Raw genomic sequence first — 22,291 nt, 5'->3', positions numbered from 1 at the left:
ACCCCAACTCTTGTGAAGTAAGTGTCATTGACACCAACTCTTTAGAAGTAAGTGTAATTGACCCCAACTCTTTAGAAGAAAGTGTAATTAACCCCAATTCTTTAGAAGAAAGTGTAATTGACCCCCAACTCTTTAGAAGTAAGTGTAATTGATCCCAATTCTTTAGAAGTAAGTGTAATTGACCCCAACTCTTTAGAAGTAAGTGTAATTGACCCTAATTCTTTAGAAGAAGGTGTTATTGACCCCAACTCTTTAGAAGTAAGTGTAATTGACCCCAACTCTTTAGAAGTAAGTGTTATTTACCCCAACTCTTTAGAAGTAAGTGTTATTGACCCCAACTCTTTAGAAGTAAGTGTGATTGACCTGAATTCTTTAGAAGAAGGGTGTTATTAACCCCAACTCTTTAGAAGTAAGTGTAATTGACCTCAACTTTTTAGAAGTAAGTGTAATTGACCCCAATTCTTTAGAAGTAAGTGTAATTGACCCCAACTCTGTTGAAGTAAGTGTAATTGACCCCAATTCTTTAGAAGTAAGTGTAATTGACCCCAAATCTTTAGAAGTAAGTGTAATTGACCCCAACTCTTTAGAAGTAAGTGTAATTGACCCCAATTCTTTAGAAGTAAGTGTAATTGACCCCCAACTCTTTAGAAGTAAGTGTAATTGACCCCAATTCTAGGGGAGGAGCCTACTGAGATAGATGCCAGAGAGAATTCAACAATAAATGAGGCGGAGGTGGAGCCCAAACAAGATACAGAGCTGGGCTCTGAGGAGACCCCGCCCGGGGAAGGTACACCTGCCAATATGACCCCTCTTGACCTGCAGCTTACTCTAGAGTCTCGTGTACCTTCTATCCTACCTGCAGAAACGTATAGTCACTTCTGCAGAATTGTATATGCCTCCCTCAGAGTAACCTGAAGTACTTGAAGTGCAAAGTCTTGTAGACCACCAGTCTACTGCGGAGTCACATGTTCTTCCTGCACTGCCTTCAGACATGTGTAGTCATGTATGCAGAGTTGTATAATCCTCTCCTTATAACTTGCTTAACTCTTTACCTGACTCAGATAAGCACTTTGACGCGATAGTCCCTTAGATAATCAATATAAATTAAAGAAATATTCATGTTTTAAAGGCTTATTTCCAATCCTGAGATAAGGATAAGCAGAAAACTGCATGGACCCAGAACAACTGCGTGTAATAATTGTAATTCACAGGCTGTTCTGGTTTTATGCTGGTTGCATCTTGCCATTACCTCTTTGCTTATCAGGGGGAAAGGGTTAAGTACGTAGTTTTGATGTCAGCGGATTCCCTTACTCAAACTTCTTGCCTTTTAGATCTCTGCATGCAAGATCCTTAGATATCTTGTAGTCCAGCTTTTCTAATATTATTGTCTGCCTGGTGTTGTTTATTTCTCCATCTAGTATATATGCATGCATACTTCTTGTTTTATCAATCCTATTTAGCTCACTGATCACTAAATACTCAAGATGAGCTGCTAGGCTACCTTGATGTCCGTCGTCCCACAATGATATCATCATATGGTTGTCCTCTTATCATCCAAACAAACAGTGCATGAAAAAAAATACAGCATTCTTATTAAACTAACACCAGCATATTCTCAAGTATTTATTTCAACACCTTTCCTTAAGATGAAAAAATAGATCTTATTCTCTTATACTATCTGCAGTCATGTCAAATCTGTTACATATAGAGTAAAAACTAGATTAAAACCACTCTTCTTTGACAAACATAATAAAATCTACACATAACAGTTTAGTTTTTAGTGCCATAGGTGGGCAAATGTATAGCCTTTCAGCCCTCTTGTCTCCCTTTGCTTATAATTGCCATAGGCGGAATGATATTGTTTTGGTGTTGTCCGTCCGTCTTTCCGTGCGTCCGTCCGGAGCCATATCTTGGAAGTGCTTTGGCGGATTTCATTGAAACTTGGTATGATTATATATATGGATTACAGGATGATGCACGCCAAATGGCATTGTACACCATCTGTAAATAATGGAGTTATGGCCCTTTGTATCTTGAAGAAAATCCTTTTTAATATAAGCTTAGAGCTTTATCTCCATTAACACATGAGCCAGAGCTATGAAACTTGCCATAGTTGTTCTCAATCATCTGGGTGTGCTTCACATTCAACACCGATAATCCTAGGGGCTAAGGTCAAGGTCACACATTGAGGTCAAAGGGTGTTGTCCATCTGTCCAGAAAACTTTTGTGTCCAGAAGCATATTGGCGGGGAATATCAATTCAACGAATTTGCTTGTTTTTCTTTACTGATGTCATCTAAAATCTTAAAATTGCTTACTTTTAATAATATTTATTTCATCTCTTCACCTATGTAGATGCTGATAAAGAGCTTTCTATTTGTAATTATCTCTGCTTGCGTGGTCTGCATATTTTAGTTTATAGTTGATTTAAGAGCATAACCCTATGTGCATTATATATTGTAAATTTTACTTTTTATTAATATTTCATTTTCTTTAAAGTCTAATCATTGTTTTAAATCAATTTGTTATCTGTTTCCAAGATTTATTATCGTTAGCTTGCCTGAGTATGAAGTGCTCATGGTGAGTTAATGTGATAGTTTGCCCTCTGTTGTGTCATCTGTCATACCTGTCCACAATTTGCTGCAAACAAAATCTACTCCAAAGTCGCTAGGCACATTTTGAAAACTTCACATGAAATATCCTTGAGTGACAAAATTGTTCAAGTTGTCTTGGTCTCATATATGGCCTCAGGTCACAAGAGATAAAACAACAAAAAAGATTGTTGTGGAAATTTACTTAATCTCCTCTGGCACCGCAAGGTTCAGAGGTTTAATGGTCGTGTACAAAGATTGTGCAAACCAGGACCATGGGGTTACTAAATACTGTGTCAGCTATTTTTATAGAATTGTATAGTACAATTTTGACAATCTTCTCTGAAAAAATGGCCAAATGTGAAATATTTGCTAAAAAGTGCTCATATACTTTTTTCAAATAATGAATGCCCCTGGGGTCCAAATAGGCCCTGGGTTGGAAGGAAGGGATCAGATGTTGTAAATAGAATTTATATTTGCTATATTTCTTTAATTAAGCTTTTAGTCCCATACAAAGATTGTTAAAATCATACCTCAGGGTTCAAAACTGGCCCTAGCCCACAACACAGGTGGGCAATTTAGGGCTCAGATATACATGTATATAGGGCCATCTTGGCCCTCTCCTTTTTATATTTCTGAAATTCATAAGGAAATCTTTTGCTTAGTGGTGCAAAAGAATGCTAGTAATTCTATTAGTGCAAATTTTATCATAAATTGGTAATTTATGTTTCTTTTGTTTATAACTGAACTTTACTAACACATTCAATAAAAAGTATTTTCAAAACGGCAGGTGGTTATGATTGAGATAAATTTGACAAGGCAAAGATTGAAGATGACAATGGCGTCATTTATGGAGCCTTTATCTTCATATTTTCATTTGAGAGATCCTTTCAATTTTATTTGTGAATTTAAATGCAGCATGTTTGACCAAAGATGCACCTTTAACCTGATATAATATCTGTGTTGATAACAGTAGATAAATTGCTGATTACTTTAAAAGCCTATTTGCTACAATTAAACTAAACTACCAGTTATTTGTTTCAGCAAAAGCAGAAGAGCCTCCCAAAAGTATGTATACACTTGATTGACTAGTGTTGTCACTGTTTGGTTTGTGTCCCTAGAGTGTCACACCCTTATTGCATTCGTCACAGTACATTTAATGGTTTTATTTTGTAATAAAATATAAGAATATTTATATACATATCAGGTCAAGTCATATTAGTGTTCTTTTAAATATTTACTTGAAAATTTTAAATGATAACTTAATTGAGATCAAAAGAATTTTATTTTGAAGATTATTATATTTTAACATTGAATAGAATTAATACAATTGATTGTGATATACCCGGTATCAAGATGCTGTAAGAACCACTTTGTCATAAAAAGGATTTGAATGATATATTATTCTTAGCTTTTGTAAGTTTTATAGTTTGGCTAGTTAATGGCTAGTAGATATATTGCATTTTCTAGGGAGTTTGCCTAATTAACAAGCAATATGTTCAAATAAATGTCTACTTGCTAAGGAAATTTTAAGAAAAAATACAAAAAATACAAAATTAAGCAAAATACTGAGTTAGCAATCTTATTTATGAAAAATGACAGTTAAAAGAAAGCAATCTTTCTATAGAGTCCAAATCCTTATACAATTTTCAAAGCTTATTTGAACATATATGGTATTTTGCACAACATCACACCCTTGCACATGTTTGTTTTGGCACCATAGAGGAGGAAACTCCACCAAAAGAACAGCCAGCCGAAGAGAAACGGCCGGTAGAAGAACCTCCCGCGCAGCAGCAAGGTCGCACTTTTATGCATTCAGCACTGAATACTCATACATTGTGGCGGACATGATTGTGATCAATTTTTACACATAATATTTATTAGTTTATAGTATTTTTGCTCTCAGTTGTTTGGCTTTGTTTTGTCATCGCACATTTCCATGATTGGCGAATTTAAACCTTAGTCTGTATTTATTTGAATTGTGTCTTGTTTATGGTAGACCAGGATAATAAATGATTTGCAAAATGTTAAATTTAAAAAATTATGGTATTTTGCTATGGGCACATGTTTATTGTTGTTTAGGTTGGCTGTTTTCATCAAGGCTTCAAAGTTTATCTTCAAATTAATGAGAAATATAATACTCAGCATTATGTAGCCACAATAATCTGTAACCTCTTCTGTAATTTTGGAGCCAACTCTTGATATGAGCCTGGATCTACAAAAACTTTGCTTTGAATGTGTGTGCATTATAAAGTGTGATTCCAGATTACCCTGTGCAGGCTAATAATTGATGACACTTTCTGCTTGTAAGGATTTTTTCCTTTAAATGATGTATCTTTTAAATAAAAATCTATTGTAAGCAGAATTAGTCTTCCCATATCGGTTTGTAAGCAGAATTAGTCTTCCCATATCAGTTTGTAAGCAGAATAAGTCTTCCCATATCAGTTTGTAAGCAGAATTAGTCTTCCCATATCAGTTTGTAAGCAGAATTAGTCTTCCCATACCAGTTTGTAAGCAGAATTAGTCTTCCCATATCAGTTTGTAAGCAGAATTAGTCTTCCCATATCAGTTTGTAAGCAGAATTAGTCTTCCCATGTCAGTTTGTAAGCAAAATTAGTCTTCCCACATCAGTTTGCACAGGCTAATCTGCAATGACACTTTAAGCAAATGCATTAAGCAGAGTTTTCCCAAAACGAGGCTTATATCTACAGCAATGTATTTAACATATATTGGATTTCATTGCTCCAGAATCACACTTATTAAAATGTACTGTATGCATAGACAATGTGTGAAGTGTAGAGTAATAAACTGTTTGCAGTGAAATCATGTGCAACATGTTGAAGAGCGTACTTATTAAACTTTTTTTTGTTTTTCAGAGCCAGAAAAACCTGCAGGTAAGTGACATAACAATATGTCATAATATGGTATAAGGTTTTAACCTGTCACTATTTGGCTACTTTTGTTTTTATACAAAATATATTTGTTATTTGCAAACAGCTTTTAAATTCATTAAAAGTACAGACAAATACTCCATTTTACAAACAAAGTAATATTTGTCCATGGTATTTTGTGGTTGAATCTTTCTATAGAGCCCAAATCCTTATTCAATTTTCAAAGCTTTTTTGAACAAATATGGTATTTTGCACAACATCACACCCTTGCACATGTTTGTTTTGGCACCATAGAGAAGGAAACTCCACCAAAAGAACAGCCAGCCGAAGAGAAACGGCCGGTAGAAGAACCTCCCGCGCAGCAGCAAGGTTGCACTTTTATGCATTCAGCACTGAATACTCGTACATTGTGGCGGACATGATTGTGATCAATTTTCACACATAATATCTATTAGTTTATAGTATTTTTGCTCTCAGTTGTTTGGCTTTGTTTTGTCATCGCACATTTCCATGATTGGCGAATTTAAACCTTAGTCTGTATTGATTTGAATTGTGTCTTGTTTATGGTAGACCAGGATAATAAATGATTTGCAAAATGTTAAATTTAAAAAATGATGGTATTTTGCTATGGGCACATGTTTATTGTTGTTTAGGTTGGCTGTTTTCATCAAGGCTTCAAAGTTTATCTTCAAATTAATGAGAAATATAATACTCAGCATTATGTAGCCACAATAATCTGTAACCTCTTCTGTAATTTTGGAGCCAACTCTTGATATGAGCCTGGATCTACAAAAACTTTGCTTTGAATGTGTGTGCATTATAAAGTGTGATTCCAGATTAGCCTGTGCAAGCTAATAATTGATGACACTTTCTGCTTGTAAGGATTTTTTCCTTTAAATGATGTATCGTTTAAATAAAAATCTATTGTAAGCAGAATTAGTCTTCCCATATCAGTTTGTAAGCAGAATTAATCTTCCCATATCAGTTTGTAAGCTGAATTAGTCTTCCAATATCAGTTTGTAAGCAGAATTAGTCTTCCCATATCAGTTTGTAAGCAGAATTAGTCTTCCCATATCAGTTTGTAAGCAGAATTAGTCTTCCCATATCAGTTTGTAAGCAGAATTAGTCTTTCCATATCAGTTTGTAAGCAGAATTAGTCTTTCCATATCAGTTTGTAAGCAGAATTAGTCTTCCCATATCAGTTTGTAAGCAGAATTAGTCTTCTCATATCGGTTTGTAAGCAGAATTAGTCTTCCGATATCAGTTTGTAAGCAGAATTAGTCTTCCCATATCAGTTTGTAAGCAGAATTAGTCTTCCCATATCAGTTTGAAAGCAGAATTAGTCTTCCCATATCAGTTTGTAAGCAGAATTGGTCTTTCCATATCAGTTTGTAAGCAGAATTAGTCTTCCCATATCAGTTTGTAAGCAGAATTAGTCTTCCCATATCAGTTTGTAAGCAGAATAAGTCTTCCCATATCAGTTTGTAAGCAGGATAAGTCTTCCCATATCAGTTTGCACTGGCTAATCTGCAATGACACTTTAAGCAAATGCATTAAGCAGAGTTTTCCCAAAACGAGGCTTATATTTACAGCAATGTATTCAACATATATTGGATTTCATTGCTCCAGAATCACACTTATTAAAATGTACTGTATGCATAGACAATGTGTGAAGTGTAGAGTAATAAACTGTTTGCAGTGAAATCATGTGCAACATGTTGAAGAGCGTACTTATTAAACTTTTTTTTGTTTTTCAGAGCCAGAAAAACCTGCAGGTGAGTGACATAACAATATGTCATAATATGGTATAAGGTTTTAACCTGTCACTATTTGGCTACTTTTGTTTTTATAAAAAATATATTTGTTATTTGCAAACAGCTTTTAAATTCATTAAAAGTACAGACAAATACTCCATTTTACAAACAAAGTAATATTTGTCCATGGTATTTTGTGGTTGAATAAACCAAAGATGACAGTAGATATAGGTAGGATTTGGTAACTCATCTATACTCCTTACAATATGACAACTGACCAAAAAAATAATTGTGTTTCTTAAACAACATAAGCATGTCTTTCCGTAGTATCGGCCCTCTTAATGAATACATACGAATTTTCGAAGTGAACGAATTCAAAAACACACATGGGTTATATGTAAATCGATATTTAAATGTGTATATTTTGACATAACAACGAAAACTTCATTTAAATCGGCATTGTTTTGACAAAATACTGATGAGATTTAGCTCCCTGTAATAATGTGTATCATTTACAATGGTTCTCATAATAAAGGACCTTCTGATTGGTTGCTAAGATTTGTTATTATGTGCATGCGCATGTTCTAAAAATATTATCTAAATAGAAAACAAATCTCTTGCTCATGTTGTTCTTAAAATATTTTTACATTTTATTCAATAATAAGCAGCATATAAAACATTTGATACAGCTACTATTTATCCATTAACAAACTTACATATTTGTGTGCTACGTAATTTAAAAATCATAGCATCACCCTGGAATGACCTACTTTCCAATTCACACCGGAGAATGATCGTCGTAATAGTCATTGATAACCATCAAATAAATTACAACTTCTAAAAATTGAAAAAACGATAACTTTCCAGCTCTTCTTGAGGGGTTTTCATTAATGTCACGATACTATGAGGAGGGCCGATACTATGTGAATAAGGGATATACAGTGATGAGTTTTTATATTTTGCTTTTTAGCCATGAAAGTTAAAGGTATTGTGAGGCAATGTGTGATTATTTTGTTTTTCATTTGCTTTTTGGTGGCACTAAAAGGCTTGTTTGTGCATTGTCATGCTGTTCACCACTTGGGCATGTATTTTAATTACACCGCATGCACTTTGTATGTTTCCCTGCCAACAGAGGAAAAGGCTCCTGAGCCACCCAAACCAGAAACAACACCTGAGGAACCCAAAGCAGAGGAAAGAGAACAAAAGCAAGAAAGTGAAGAACACACAGCAGTTGACAGTGCACCTGCAGAACCCAAAGCAGAATCAGAAGCACTTAAAGAAGAAGAAAAGAAGGAAGAGACCGGTGAATCTAAACCTGAAGAACCAGCAGAAGGTAGTCTGATGGAACGTAAATCATGATAGAAAATACTTGACTCGGAAAATAACAGTCATTGGTTGTATTATTCCAGTACTGTACAAGCCAGTACAAACATGGTACTATAGGTTGCACGAGTGTTTGGCTGATGTTGCATGTGTGTATACACTTAAGGTGGTTGGAGTCACAACTGCATACTTTTGGTTAGCTTATTCTATTATCAAGAATGAACATACTAAAAATTCTTTTTATTCATCATTTGCTCTATTTTGCTCAGGCATGTATATCTATGTTCGATAGCACTTCGGTTGGCATTTTTCAGCAACTTACTATTAGAGTTTTCTATCTTCATATATAGGTTGATTGTGTTTGATGGGTTCTTAAGGTGATATTTAGCAAATGTCCATGTCAGGTCCAACTGTTTCACTCCTGTTACTTGTATGATATTGATGACTGATACTTTGTATTTTTGTTCTTTTTAGGAGGTCAGTCCTAAAACAAGTTGTCATCAAAGCTGTATTCAATGGTACATGTGAGTAGCATAGTATTTGTACAGAATGATCTAATGTTCAATCCAATATTAAAAGTAAACCATAGCATAATTTTCTGAAGTCTGAAAAACCAGGGCAAATGCATGTGCACATAGTGTCATCATATACTAGCTGGTGCAGTCTGAAAGGCTAACCAGGGTAAATGCATGTGCACAAAGTGTCATATACTAGCTGGTGCAGTATGAAAGGCTAATTAGTCTGAATTCATGTGCACAAAGTGTCATCATATACTAGCTGGTGCAGTCTGAAAGGCTAATCAGGGTAAATGCATGTGTACAAAGTGTCATCATATACTAGCCGGTGCAGTCTGAAAGGCTAACCAGGGTAAATGCATGTGCACAAAGTGTCATCATATACTAGCTGGTGCAGTCTGAAAGGCTAACCAGGGTAAATGCATGTGCACAAAGTGTCATCATATACTAGCCGGTGCAGTCTGAAAGGCAAATCAGGGTAAATACATGTGCACAAAGTGTCATCATATACTAGCCGGAGCAGTCTGAAAGGCTAATCAGGGATGACACTTTGCTACTAAACTTGATCTTCGTTTAGGAGAGTCTTAAAAATGAAAAAACCTTCAACACTCACAATTTTGTCCTTGATTAGCCTGCGTTGACTACACTGGCTAAATTGAGATGACACTTTACCTACATGCATTAAGCCCAGTTTTTCCAGAACAATGATAATGAAACACTCTCATATATGTAATACTATGAAACAAGAATATCAAGCTGTGAAACATAAGGTTTGAGATGCATTTCATTAGAGCAAGTAATCAAATATGGAAGATTTTGTCAGGACCTTTTCCAATATTAAAATGGCTTGAACGTATCCAATGTTAGAACTAATTTATTTTCAGTGAAAACCATAATGTGATCTACTTCTGGACAAGCCCAATCAGCAGATTCCACACAGCAACAACAGTGACATGAATTAATTCATTCTCAATATGTCTAGGAATCGGAATAGTTCCAACATACGAGCATGGCGTCACATTTTGGTGAGACTACGGACCTAAAGACTTGATAGTGTTGTCAAGCACCAGGCTGGTTTCAGAGGAGTGTGATAGTGGTTGTTGCATTTTGTACACAGAATAAACACACTTGTAGAATTAAATTTCAACAAACCATTTGTGTGGATTATCAAGAAGTTTTAATGAAATACTGAAAAGTGATCTTATTTTGAAATCAGTTTAAGCATAAAAGTATATTGTTACTTTCCTTATTTATTATTATGTGTTTGGTTAAAAGCTTATAAAATAAAAATAAGAATAATCATATTTGATGTGCTTTCGTATTCAAGGTGACCTTTGTTGTTCTTGCATGTGTTTAAATGACATATTGTTATTGTTCACATGAGTCCATTATGAATGACTACAGTTTAAACTAAAGCAGATCAATATCCCGTCTGGGATGGATTGGCACTGTTTAAAGAACAGCAGGTGTAGTATTGGCATTTGATTCAATTATAACAAGATGTGTTTGTGAAACACTATGTCCCCCATATCTTTGACTTTGAAGGATGTTTGACGCAAACCAACAGACAGGGCAAAAACAATATGTCCTCCAGTATAGACTGGGGGACATAAAAATGGCATTTAATGCTTGCAGTTCCCAGAATATATGTGAACATTTTGGGGCATAAGTGCGTAGGCGCAATTTAGGTTTTAATTTACATCATATCGTTATCAAAACATGTCCTAAAGTAGGAATACGTATGTTATGATATAATGACCTATATTTATTTATGCTACAGATGCAAACCAATACAGATAGAAAGACAGTTTGTTCTGGTTTATACAATAGAACATAGTCTTCATATTATACAAATTATTGGCTGTAACATAAATAATATAACAACATAACATTTTATAACATAAAGAAGTCAATGTAGAATAAAATAAACACAAGTGATACAAAAACATTGAAATCTATAGAGGGAATAATTGAAAATTGTTATTTTGTTGGTGTTTCTTTTAACTAAAGCTTTATGGTATATTTACAAACATTAGAAATAATTACTTCTTGAACATATGAAACAAATAGTTGTGGAATTTATCAGAGCCTTTACAGATTGATTATTATAAAATTTTCTGCTTTTCTTTCTAAAAACGGGGACATATACATATCAAATGGTATTCATCTTCTAAATCAAAGTCATTACAATATTAACATTTATTTCATGGAATGAAACTCTGAGCATATATGCCAGTTGGATTCTCAACGGTTGTGTAGAGACTAGTAATCTATACAAGAATTAGTGCAAACGCCTAGGAAGTAAGTCCAAATATTCTTCATATTCTAGAGAGGATTTAGAAAGGTTGTTCATTTCTAAAACAGATCTGTTTTTTATTTAACCACATGACTCTTCTTTAAAGTCTACTTTTGAATGCGCTAAAAAACTATTTACTTGCACATCGTTTGGACTTTCGAATTCTTAACCACATTCGTATTTATTATGCCCCCCTTCGAAGAAGAGGGGGTATATTGTTTTGCTTGATGTCTGTCGGAAGACCAGTTTGTTTCCGATCAATAACTCGTCAACGAATTGACGGATTGGCTTGATACTTCTCATGTGCATTGGCCTTGGACAGTAGATAATCCCTATTGAAATAGGGGTCACAAAGTCTCTGTCACAATAAGTGTGAAAATCGTTCCCGATAAATAACTCATCAACGAATTGACCAATTGGCTCTATACTTCACATTGGCGCATTGGCCTTGGATAGTAGATGACCCCTATTGAAATTGGGGTCACTAGGTCAAAGGTCACTGTCACAATTAGTGTAAAAATCATTTCTGATCAATAACTCCTCAACGAATTGACCGATTTGCCTGATACTTCACATGTGCATTGGCCTTGGGCAGTAGATGACCCCTATTGAAATTGGGGGTAACAAGGTCAAAGGGCAAGGTCACTGTCACAATAAGTGTGAAATTTGTTTCAGATCAATTACTCATCAACAAATCGAATGATTGGCTTGATACTTCGCATGTGCATTGGCCTTGAAAAGTAGATGACCCCTATTGAAATTGGGGTAAATAGGTCAAATGTCAATGTTACTGTCGCAATAAGTGTGAAAATTGTTTGGCTTGATACTTTTCTTGTGCATTGGCCTTGGACAGTAGATGACACCTAATGAAATTAGGGTCACTGGGTCAAAGGTAATGGTCACTGTCACAATAAGTGGAAGAATCGTTTCTGATCAATAACTCATCAACAAATCGACCAATTGGCTTGATACTTCCCATGTGCATTGGCCTTGAACAGTAGTTGATCCCTATTGAAATTGGGGTAAATAGGTTAAATTTCAAGGTCACTGTCTCAGAAAGTGTAAACATTGTTTCCAATCAATAACTTGTCAACGAAATGAACGATTGGCTTGATACTTTCCATGTTCATTGGCCTTAGACAGTAGATGACCCCTAGTGAAATTAGGGTCAATAGTTCAAAGGTCATGGTCACTGTCACAATAAGAGGGAGAATCGTTTCTGATCAATAACTCATCAACGAATCGACCACTTGGCTTGATACTTCCAATGTACATTGGCCTTAAACAGTAGATGACCCCTATTGAAATTGGGGTCACTAGGTCAAAGGTCACTGTCACAATAAGTGTGAAAATTGTTTCCAATCAATAACTCGTAAACAAATTGAACGATTGGCTTTATACTTATCATGTGCATTGCCCTTGGACAGTAGATGACCCCTATTGAAATTGGGGTCACAAGTTCAAAGCCCTGTTTCAGGGGCGTATGTCACCGATGGTGGAACTCTTGTTAAACATGTTCTTGACAAACAAGACCCAATAATGGTAATCACACGTTCTGCAGAATTAGCGCATCAATGTTTTATCTTCAATGCAGGTACATGTATAGATAAGTGTTAATCATATTCCATCCTGCCCAATTGTCAAGCTGTGGTCATTGTGCATCAGACTTTTGGTTTGCTTACTTTCGGGAGGCCACATTTTTACTTAATCATTAATCAAGGCTTGGTTAGAATGTTATTTTTGACAATATCTAGGTCAAGTTTGAATCTGTGTAACATATCTTTTAAAACCTGTGAAACCACTCTAAAAGTCATATTTAGGACTCACTCTTGATGAAATTTGAGCAGAATGTTAATACTGACAATAGCAACATTTATGACCAAATCTTGATTAATTTTGGTGAGTATATTTATATTGACAAAATTAAGGCCAATATCGAATCTGTCACAAAAAACTGGCTCCCGATGTCAAATCGGAAAACACACGCTAGTTCATTTACACTCGAGAATGCATAGTTTGCATCCACTATTGATTAAAGATGACCAGAACGTACACATTGATAATATTTAGTTTGAATCAAATCTGGGTCATGTGTGTCCTAAAACTAATCACCAGAGCTCATAGAAACCTCTTTAGATGACACGATTATGGCCCAATCTTGGTCGGCATATTATAATATCTTGTCCAAGTTTGAATCGTAAATATGCGCTCGAAAACTATGTCACCAGGTCAAGGCTTAGAACAGACATGTTTGAATAAGGGTCAAGATGGGAAACAAAACTAGGTCAACACGTAAAGTCCTTACAATCAGTGTACTTTGTACTGATTATTTAGATGATCGTTTTAGAGCCATCGTGATTCTCTTGTATCAATAAGTTATAATAAACATACATCAGTAAATTGCTTCTTGATTTTGAATGTAAATAGTGTTTGGTGCTATATAATTATACATGGTTCTAACACGGTATTTTTTTTAAGTGACATGCAACGTAAGCTTGTAACAATGCATGCATTTGCGGAATCGTAAACGTAACTGTCCGAAGCACACAGCAATTCGATGAAATGGTAAAATTAATAACAGCTTGTGTTAGAGATATAATTATATGCATGGAAGTTTAAGAAAACAATAATTAAGAAAATACTAGTTGACAAGCTTGTTGTGCGATCGCAGCCAGCCAATGGGTCATGAGTAGAAATGCAATATGTATAATCCGTATTATGGCATTGGTTCGACGAGTAAAATGAGAGTAGACGACTTCCATCAAAATAACATCCTTACTAAAGCTTTACAAGTATATTCGTTCACCTTTCAGTTTATGGGATCAGAATAAAGCTCTCTCGTGATTGTATTTGTAACCCGGGGCAAAAGCTCTCTCGCCTATGTTTAACCTTCACAAAATCTCAGCAGACATAAACACACCCATGAAATTTGATATGGAGATTACAAATAACCCCAAGTCTAAAACGCAATTATATTCTTTTCATTGTTAGAATAGCACAAACACACGTCTTGACTTAAAAAGTTACTTACAGTGCGGCCCATGCTAAATGCCGGGTAGTTCACACTTTATTGGATTATACAACTTTGACATAATATTGTAAAGAGTACACCAACACTTTAAAATCGTTCCCGTAGTGACACTTCAAAATTCCAAAAATACTCGTTAGAACGTCTATGTAGCAGGTTATCTTATATGGAAACAAAAAATCACAGGAATGTTTCTTCGTTGATCATATAGCAAATTCTGATAAAACAACTAATCCGTTTGGTTTAAATATATTACCACCATGGGTGAATTCAGACCTCTAAAAGTAAACAGATTTTTGACAAATGTTTAGTTGTTTTCCATTATTTGCAACTGTTTCCGAACAACAACTTATTAAAGTCTACACTTGAATGTTTAATCGAAGGATGAGCTAATGTCCTGCAGCGTTTTTGTCAGGGTATGAACATATATGTGCGAGTTTCCGTCCGAAGTGTGTGTGGGGGAGGGGGGGGGGGAATACATTTTGATATCCAAATTGGCATGCTTATCACTAACGCAAATTGGCATCACTAAGGTCTTTACAATCTAATATCATAAGATCAAAAGTGAATGTATCAGTGAAAGGTCGCCGTGGTGTAATGGATATGGTGTCCGAATAGCGACACGGGTTCGATCCCCACCGCGGGAGCGCTCTAAGACACAAAGTACAGCCCAGGTAACGGACTCGAGAGCGTTTATGCTTTCGAAGGCTTTCGATGCAATCGAGCTATAATAAATAGGTTTAAACTAAAGCGAAATCAAGTATGTTGTTTAACATGAGAACAGTTTTTTTTACAAAGATCATTTTGATGCCGAATGATATTTAGAGAACTCTTTGATTTACGATAATCTAAGATAGTGAGCTGATTACTTGAAAAACAAGAAAGAAGTTGTTCAAGTGTTTCTCAACAAATCAAGGTCAAAATGACTCAGAGCGCAAAAACTGTTTATCACAATATCTAGAATACACTTTAACAAAGTGTCAAACAAATTTTATGTGTTAGTAAGTTTTATAGGGAAGAGTACTTCAACTCGATCAAGTATGAATTGAAGATTTTGATAATACAGTTCAATGTCACAAGGGCATTAAAAATAATACTAGTATCTAAACAATGGCGCATATTATATTATCATCGATCTTGTCAGGCATTGATTTATATCATTGTTTTGTCTGAGCCCATCAATCAGTAGCAGCATTGACACGTCACGTGCTGTCTATCGCTCACCGTTAGCCACTTTGCAGCATGCAGATTAAATAGCCTGTATTTCGATTTTGGTGTAGAAATCGAGTAACTTAAGAATTTATTTTTACTATCTAGTTTATTGTACGGTATTAAAAGCTTTCAAAGAGTAATATTCTAACACGTTTATGTTTCTGAGTATTAATGTTTGCTAACTATAGAAGACCATGCTTTAATCATACTCAAAATTGCTCGATGAAAGCGAAAAGGGACATCTTAACAGGTATTTCAAAAGTCGCGTCATTTCCTATTTTAAATTAAAAGAAATACCAAACACTTTCCCCATGTTTATTTTTAAAGACTTCGTGCTTTGCATTATTTGTTTGAACTAGAATTTGTTTATTGTCACCGACATATTACAGGTTTGCAATGACTATTTATAGGTTTACGACATTTGACCAAATATCGACAATAATTAACTGTCACGTCTTTTACTATCATTAAAGGTCCAGAAAAGTTCATGACAGATTTGATACAAAACAATTTCTTCCGGTTTAAAAATCAATATTGCAAAACACTGCTACACAAAATAAAAAAATCCCCTGATTGACATTTGCAAATATTGTTATCTTACATGTAGATAAAACAAAAAATAAACCCCGCGGTATGAGAAACAAACAAGTAAAAGATAAAAGCACTCATTGAATTGTTTGACATTCGATAAGGTATTGAAATGATTCGAGTGAATTACAGTAAAGTTGAATATATCGAAGAGATGAAATGAAATTGAAAGTTTGGCTCCACTTCCGCATTCCTGTTTTAAATGTTCATGACCACATGCTGTCATGAAAATCACGATCACCTGGTCTCGTTCTTGGAAAACCGGCACTTGCACATGCTAATCAGGGAAGACACCTTCCGCCTGAACTGGGTTTTCTTTAAGAAGAGACTTTCTTTAAACATAAAAAATCCATGACCGCGGAATGTACTTTGACTGATTAGCCTGTGCGGACTGCACATGCTAAACGGGGACGACACTTTACACACATGCACTAAGCCTAGTTTTCCAAGAGCGCGGTAAACCTTAGACCAAACATTTATTGACGACGACTTCATCGTGTCAATAACATGGGTTGTTCGAGTGGTTGTTTCAACCACAGTGGCACGTCGCTTCGGGACAGGATCAACATAAGCACAAGTCCATAAAAGTTTTGAACAATCCAGGAAGAGTGAGTACAACTTCCAGTTTGAAGAGTAAGTACAACCTACAGTTTGAAGAGTTAGTACAACCTACAGTTTGAAGAGTAAGTACAACCTCCAGTTTGAAGAGTAAGTACAACCTCAAGTTTGAAGAGTAAGTGCAACCTTCAGTTTGAAGAGTAAGTACAACCTCCAGTTTGAATAGTAAGTACAACCTCCAGTTTGAAGAGTAAGTACAACCTCCAGTTTGAAGAGTAAGTACAACCTCCAGTTTGAAGAGTAAGTACAACCTCAAGTTTGAAGAGTAAGTACAACCTCCAGTTTGAAGAGTTAGTACAACCTACAGTTTGAAGAGTAAGTACAACCTACAGTTTGAAGAGTAAGTACAACCTTCAGTTTGAAGAGTAAGTACAACCTCCAGTTTGAAGAGTAAGTACAACCTCCAGTTTGAAGAGTAAGTACAACCTCCAGTTTGAAGAGTTAGTACAACCTCCAGTTTGAAGAGTAAGTACAACCTCCAGTTTGAAGAGTAAGTACAACCTCCAGTTTGAAGAGTAAGTACAACCTCCAGTTTGAAGAGTAAGTACAACCTCCAGTTTGAAGAGTAAGTACAACCTCCAGTTTGAAGAGTTAGTACAACCTCCAGTTTGAAGAGTAAGTACAACATACAGTTTGAAGATTGAGTACAACATACAGTTTGAAGAGTGAGTACAACCTCCAGTTTGAAGAGTTAGTACAACCTACAGTTTGAAGTGTAAGTACAACCTCCAGTTTGAAGAGTAAGTACAACCTTCAGTTTGAAGAGTAAGTACAACCTCCAGTTTGAAGAGTAAGTACAACCTCCAGTTTGAAGAGTAAGTACAACCTACAGTTTGAAGAGTAAGTACAACCTCCAGTTTGAAGAGTTAGTACAACCTACAGTTTGAAGTGTAAGTACAACCTACAGTCTGAAGAGTAAGTACAACCTCCAGTTTGAAGAGTGAGTACAACCTCCAGTTTGAAGAGTAAGTACAACCTACAGTTTGAAGAGTAAGTACAACCTCTAGTTTGAAGAGTAAGTACAACCTCCAGTTTGAAGAGTAAGTACAACCTCCAGTTTGAAGAGTAAGTACAACCTCCAGTTTGAAGAGTAAGTACAACCTCCATTTTGAAGAGTAAGTACAACCTCAAGTTTGAAGAGTAAGTACAACCTCCAGTTTGAAGAGTAAGTACAACCTCAAGTTTAAAGAGTAAGTACAACCTCAAGTTTGAAGAGTAAGTACAACCTCCAGTTTGAAGAGTAAGTACAACCTTCAGTTTGAAGAGTAAGTACAACCTCAAGTTTGAAGAGTAAGTACAACCTCCAGTTTGAAGAGTAAGTACAACCTTCAGTTTGAAGAGTAAGTACAACCTTCAGTTTGAAGAGTAAGTACAACCTTCAGTTTGAAGAGTAAGTACAACCTACAGTTTGAAGAGTAAGTACAACCTCCAGTTTGAAGAGTAAGTACAACCTCCAGTTTGAAGAGTAAGTACAACCTTCAGTTTGAAGAGTAAGTACAACCTTCAGTTTGAAGAGTAAGTACAACCTCCAGTTTGAAGAGTAAGTACAACCTCCAGTTTGAAGAGTAAGTACAACCTCAAGTTTAAAGAGTAAGTACAACCTCAAGTTTGAAGAGTAAGTACAACCTCCAGTTTGAAGAGTAAGTACAACCTTCAGTTTGAAGAGTAAGTACAACCTCAAGTTTGAAGAGTAAGTACAACCTCCAGTTTGAAGAGTAAGTACAACCTTCAGTTTGAAGAGTAAGTACAACCTTCAGTTTGAAGAGTAAGTACAACCTCAAGTTTGAAGAGTAAGTACAACCTCCAGTTTGAAGAGTGAGTACAACCTCAAGTTTGAAGAGTGAGTACAACCTCCAGTTTGAAGAGTGAGTACAACCTCCAGTGAAGAGTAAGTACAACCTCCAGTTTGAAGAGTGAGTACAACCTCCAGTTTGAAAAGTAAGTACAACCTCCAGTGAAGAGTGAGTACAACCTCCAGTTTGAAGAGTGAGTACAACCTCCAGTGAAGAGTAAGTACAACCTCCAGTTTGAAGAGTTAGTACAACCTCCAGTTTGAAGACAAGTACAACCTCCAGTTTGAAGAGTGAGTACAACCTCCAGTGAAGAGTAAGTACAACCTCCAGTTTGAAGAGTGAGTACAACCTCCAGTTTAAAGAGTGAGTACAACCTCCAGTGAAGAGTAAGTACAACCTCCAGTTTGAAGAGTAAGTACAACCTCCAGTTTGAAGACAAGTACAACCTACAGTTTGAAGAGTGAGTACAACCTCCAGTGAAGAGTAAGTACAACCTCCAGTTTGAAGAGTAAGTACAACCTCCAGTTTGAAGACAAGTACAACCTACAGTTTGAAGAGTTACTAGTACATCCTACAGTTTCCGGAACGTTTCTATGGTGTTCAAGTATATCGATGCTTAATTTGATAATAGGGTATATGCCAAACGTTGGTGTTTATGTATTGTAATGTCATTGTTCAAGCCCTCGAATCGTCACTTATATCGGTTATTGATGAGGCAACAAGATTATTCTTCGATAATTAACACGCGTTATTATGTATGTATCGTGCTCCGAACCAGCCTTTTGTGAAAATATCAGACGCAATTTTTATAACCTGTTAAATTTTATAAATGTTTTATTTTTTATTTTTTTTAATGACAATAAAATCAGGTTAAATGTTCGCTTGTGCGTATTTTTGCAAGAAAGCTTTACTCTTACCTTTTAAATTGCGTAATTGACGTATTTCTCGCAATCGCCGTAATTGGCAATTGTGGATATGTGGCTTTTTAGAAGATTGATGTGGGTAAATGAGCGAATCTGAGTACTTAACCATACCCAAACTTCATTTGAAGCAGATTTGTGCCAAATAAGACAATAGAAATTTACCAATTTTAACACATTCAATAATTACAATATCTTTATTTATCTTTAAATTTTACGAAGCTGTTTCTATGGTGTTACCCGATTTGACCGAATATAATCAGTGATTAAGACAACGAATCTGCTCGTGTTTAACCATGCCAACAGTGTCAACTCCTTTCCCTTTTAAAAATATTAGTTGAAACATGTTCGTTTCTGATAACTTTTGCTGAAGACATTGTCCAAGTCTGATAACATGTATCAAAATGTAAATTGAGATATTCACCCCTCAAAAACGTGTCAGTTGAGATGTTCCCACTCAGAAACATGTCAGTTAAGATATTCAACATCAGAAACATGTAAGTTGAGATATTCAACCTCAGAAACACGTCACTTGAGGAATTCATACTCAGAAAACCTGTCAGCTGAGATATTCACCCTCAGAAACCTGTCAGTTGAGATATTCACCTTCATAAACATGTAAGTTGAGATATTCAACCTCCGAAACATGTCACTCTATCTATTCAATTTATATTTACCCTCCGAAACATGTCAGTTGAGACAATCAACCCCAGAAACATGTCGCTTGAAATATTCATACTGGGAAACAGGTCAGTTGAAATATTCGTTCTCGGAAACATGTCAGAGGAGATATTCACCCTCAGAAACATTTTAGTTATGATATAAACCATCAGAAACATGTCAGTTGAGGTATTCACCCTTCAAAACATGTCAGTTGAAATATTCACGCTTAGAAACATGTCATTTAAGATATTCAACCTTAGAAACATAACAGTTGAGATATTCAACCTCAGAAACATGTCAGTTGAGATATTCAACCTCAGAAACATGACAGTTGAGATATTCAACCTCAGAAACATGACAGTTGAGATATTCAACCTCAGAAACATGACAGTTGAGATATTCAACCTCAGAAACATGTCAGTTGAGATATTCAACCTCAGAAACATGACAGTTGAGATATTCAACCTCAGAAACAAGTCAGTTGAGATAGTTAACCTCAGAAACATGTCAGTTGAAATATTCAAACTCAGAAAAATATCAGTTGAGAAATTCACACTCAGAAACACGTCAGCTGAGATATTCGCCTACAGAAACATGTCAGTTTAGATATTCACTCTCAGAAATATGTCAGTTGAGGTATTCAACCTTACAAACATATTAGTTAAGATATTAACAATCAGAAAAATGTCAGTTGAGATATTCAACCTAAGAAATGTTTAATTATAGATATGCCCCATCTAGAAAGTGATCGTGGATATTATTATGCATATCATCGTTAAAATGGTGTTATAATAGCATCTCAATCATCAACAACTGCTACATTTATTTATTTTATACCCTCTAGTAGGTACACCGAGAACCCTTCACGGGGCACTTCAAGAATTAGGTTCACGAAATGTACTTGAATTCTATAACATTGTGGTATAAAGAGTTGATTTCCATTACGAATTTCAATTAAAATACGAACAGTGTATTAAGATAACACAAGGTGTTTTTCTTAATTCGTTTGGAGATTGATTGCAGTTAAGCTAAATTAAATATTTAATTAATGCTGGCTTATAACATATTCAAAACCAAGTTTTTGCAATATATATTTATACTAATACAACTTACAATAGACAGGCATAATTCTTTGAACGCCACAAACACGAAAAACTTTTTCACAAATTTAATACTCGCTTTAATTATTTCGGATTTCCATATTACAATAAAGTGTGTTGATTTCAGTGTAAGATCATATTAACATTTCATTCGTTGTCATATAAAACATACTCGTTACTTCTGAGTTTTCAATCTATACGCACCATACCTCTTATGCGACTGTCAACTACTGACCGTCAAATGGATCCCGCCACAGCACGCTATATATATATACGTGCAGTATCATGGAGATAATATATTAACATACACAGTCATGCAGCCACAGTTTATTTAATCATGGCAACTTGAGCAAAGCTTGACACTTATTAGTTTGTAAATTAATATTTTGATCATAGATAGAAGAACTGCATGGTATATATAAGGTGTAATAATTCATTTTGCTGCTGTGGCCATAGTTGAGTCATTGCTGTATGAGTGTCATTGAGTGAGTTTGGTCAGAGGCTGTATGGAATGATACATTTGAGCCTCGTCCTTGTAAAACTGATCATATTGCATGTGCTTAAAGTGTCGTCCCAGATAAGCATGTGCAGTATACAACGGAACTTTAAGCACATGCATTCAACGCAGTTTTCCCAGAATGAGATTCATTTGAGTCGCGTTCTGAGAAACTGGGCATAATGCATGTGCGTAAAGTGTCGTCTCTGATTAGCCTGTGCAGTCCGCACAGGCTAATCAGGGACGACACTTTCCGCGTTTATGATTTTTTTTTGTTGAAATGAAGTCTCTTCTTAGCAAAATCTAATTTAGGTGGAACGTATCGTCCCTGATTAGCCTGTGCGGATTGCACAGGCTAATCTGGGACGACACTTTACGCACATGCATTATGCCCAGTTTTCACAACACGAGATTCCTTTGAGCTACTGCTGACCGTTGTTGTATGGGTGGTCAGATTCTGTGTGGAAAACTGGATTTCAAATCCCTCATGTACAGAGTTATTGT

General features: G+C 35.6%; 1 protein-coding gene across 21 annotated transcripts in view; it reads left to right on the top strand.

Moving 5' to 3' along the window:
• Positions 1–10,377, top strand: part of LOC127847144 (thioredoxin domain-containing protein 6-like) — a 75,618-nt gene extending 65,241 nt beyond the window's left edge. For 12 of the 21 annotated variants that reach the window (XM_052378829.1, XM_052378830.1, XM_052378843.1 and 9 more), the window contains 9 exons: positions 677–787; positions 3,635–3,658; positions 4,314–4,388; positions 5,467–5,484; positions 5,776–5,850; positions 7,239–7,256; positions 8,368–8,568; positions 9,033–9,082; positions 9,958–10,377. In XM_052378829.1, coding sequence (XP_052234789.1) covers positions 677–787; positions 3,635–3,658; positions 4,314–4,388; positions 5,467–5,484; positions 5,776–5,850; positions 7,239–7,256; positions 8,368–8,568; positions 9,033–9,046 — 536 coding nt within the window. In that variant the 3' untranslated portion in view covers positions 9,047–9,082; positions 9,958–10,377. The remainder of the gene's footprint in view (positions 1–676; positions 788–3,634; positions 3,659–4,313; positions 4,389–5,466; positions 5,485–5,775; positions 5,851–7,238; positions 7,257–8,367; positions 8,569–9,032; positions 9,083–9,957) is intronic. The other 9 variants (XM_052378838.1, XM_052378837.1, XM_052378833.1 and 6 more) reach the window with 8 other exon arrangements.
• Positions 10,378–22,291: the final 11,914 nt, after the last annotated feature.

Source organism: Dreissena polymorpha, chromosome 10 (genome assembly GCF_020536995.1).
Source record: "Dreissena polymorpha isolate Duluth1 chromosome 10, UMN_Dpol_1.0, whole genome shotgun sequence".
NCBI lineage: Eukaryota > Metazoa > Mollusca > Bivalvia > Myida > Dreissenidae > Dreissena > Dreissena polymorpha.
Note: the sequence above shows the minus strand (reverse complement) of the source record. Positions and strands in the feature narration are given on the sequence as shown.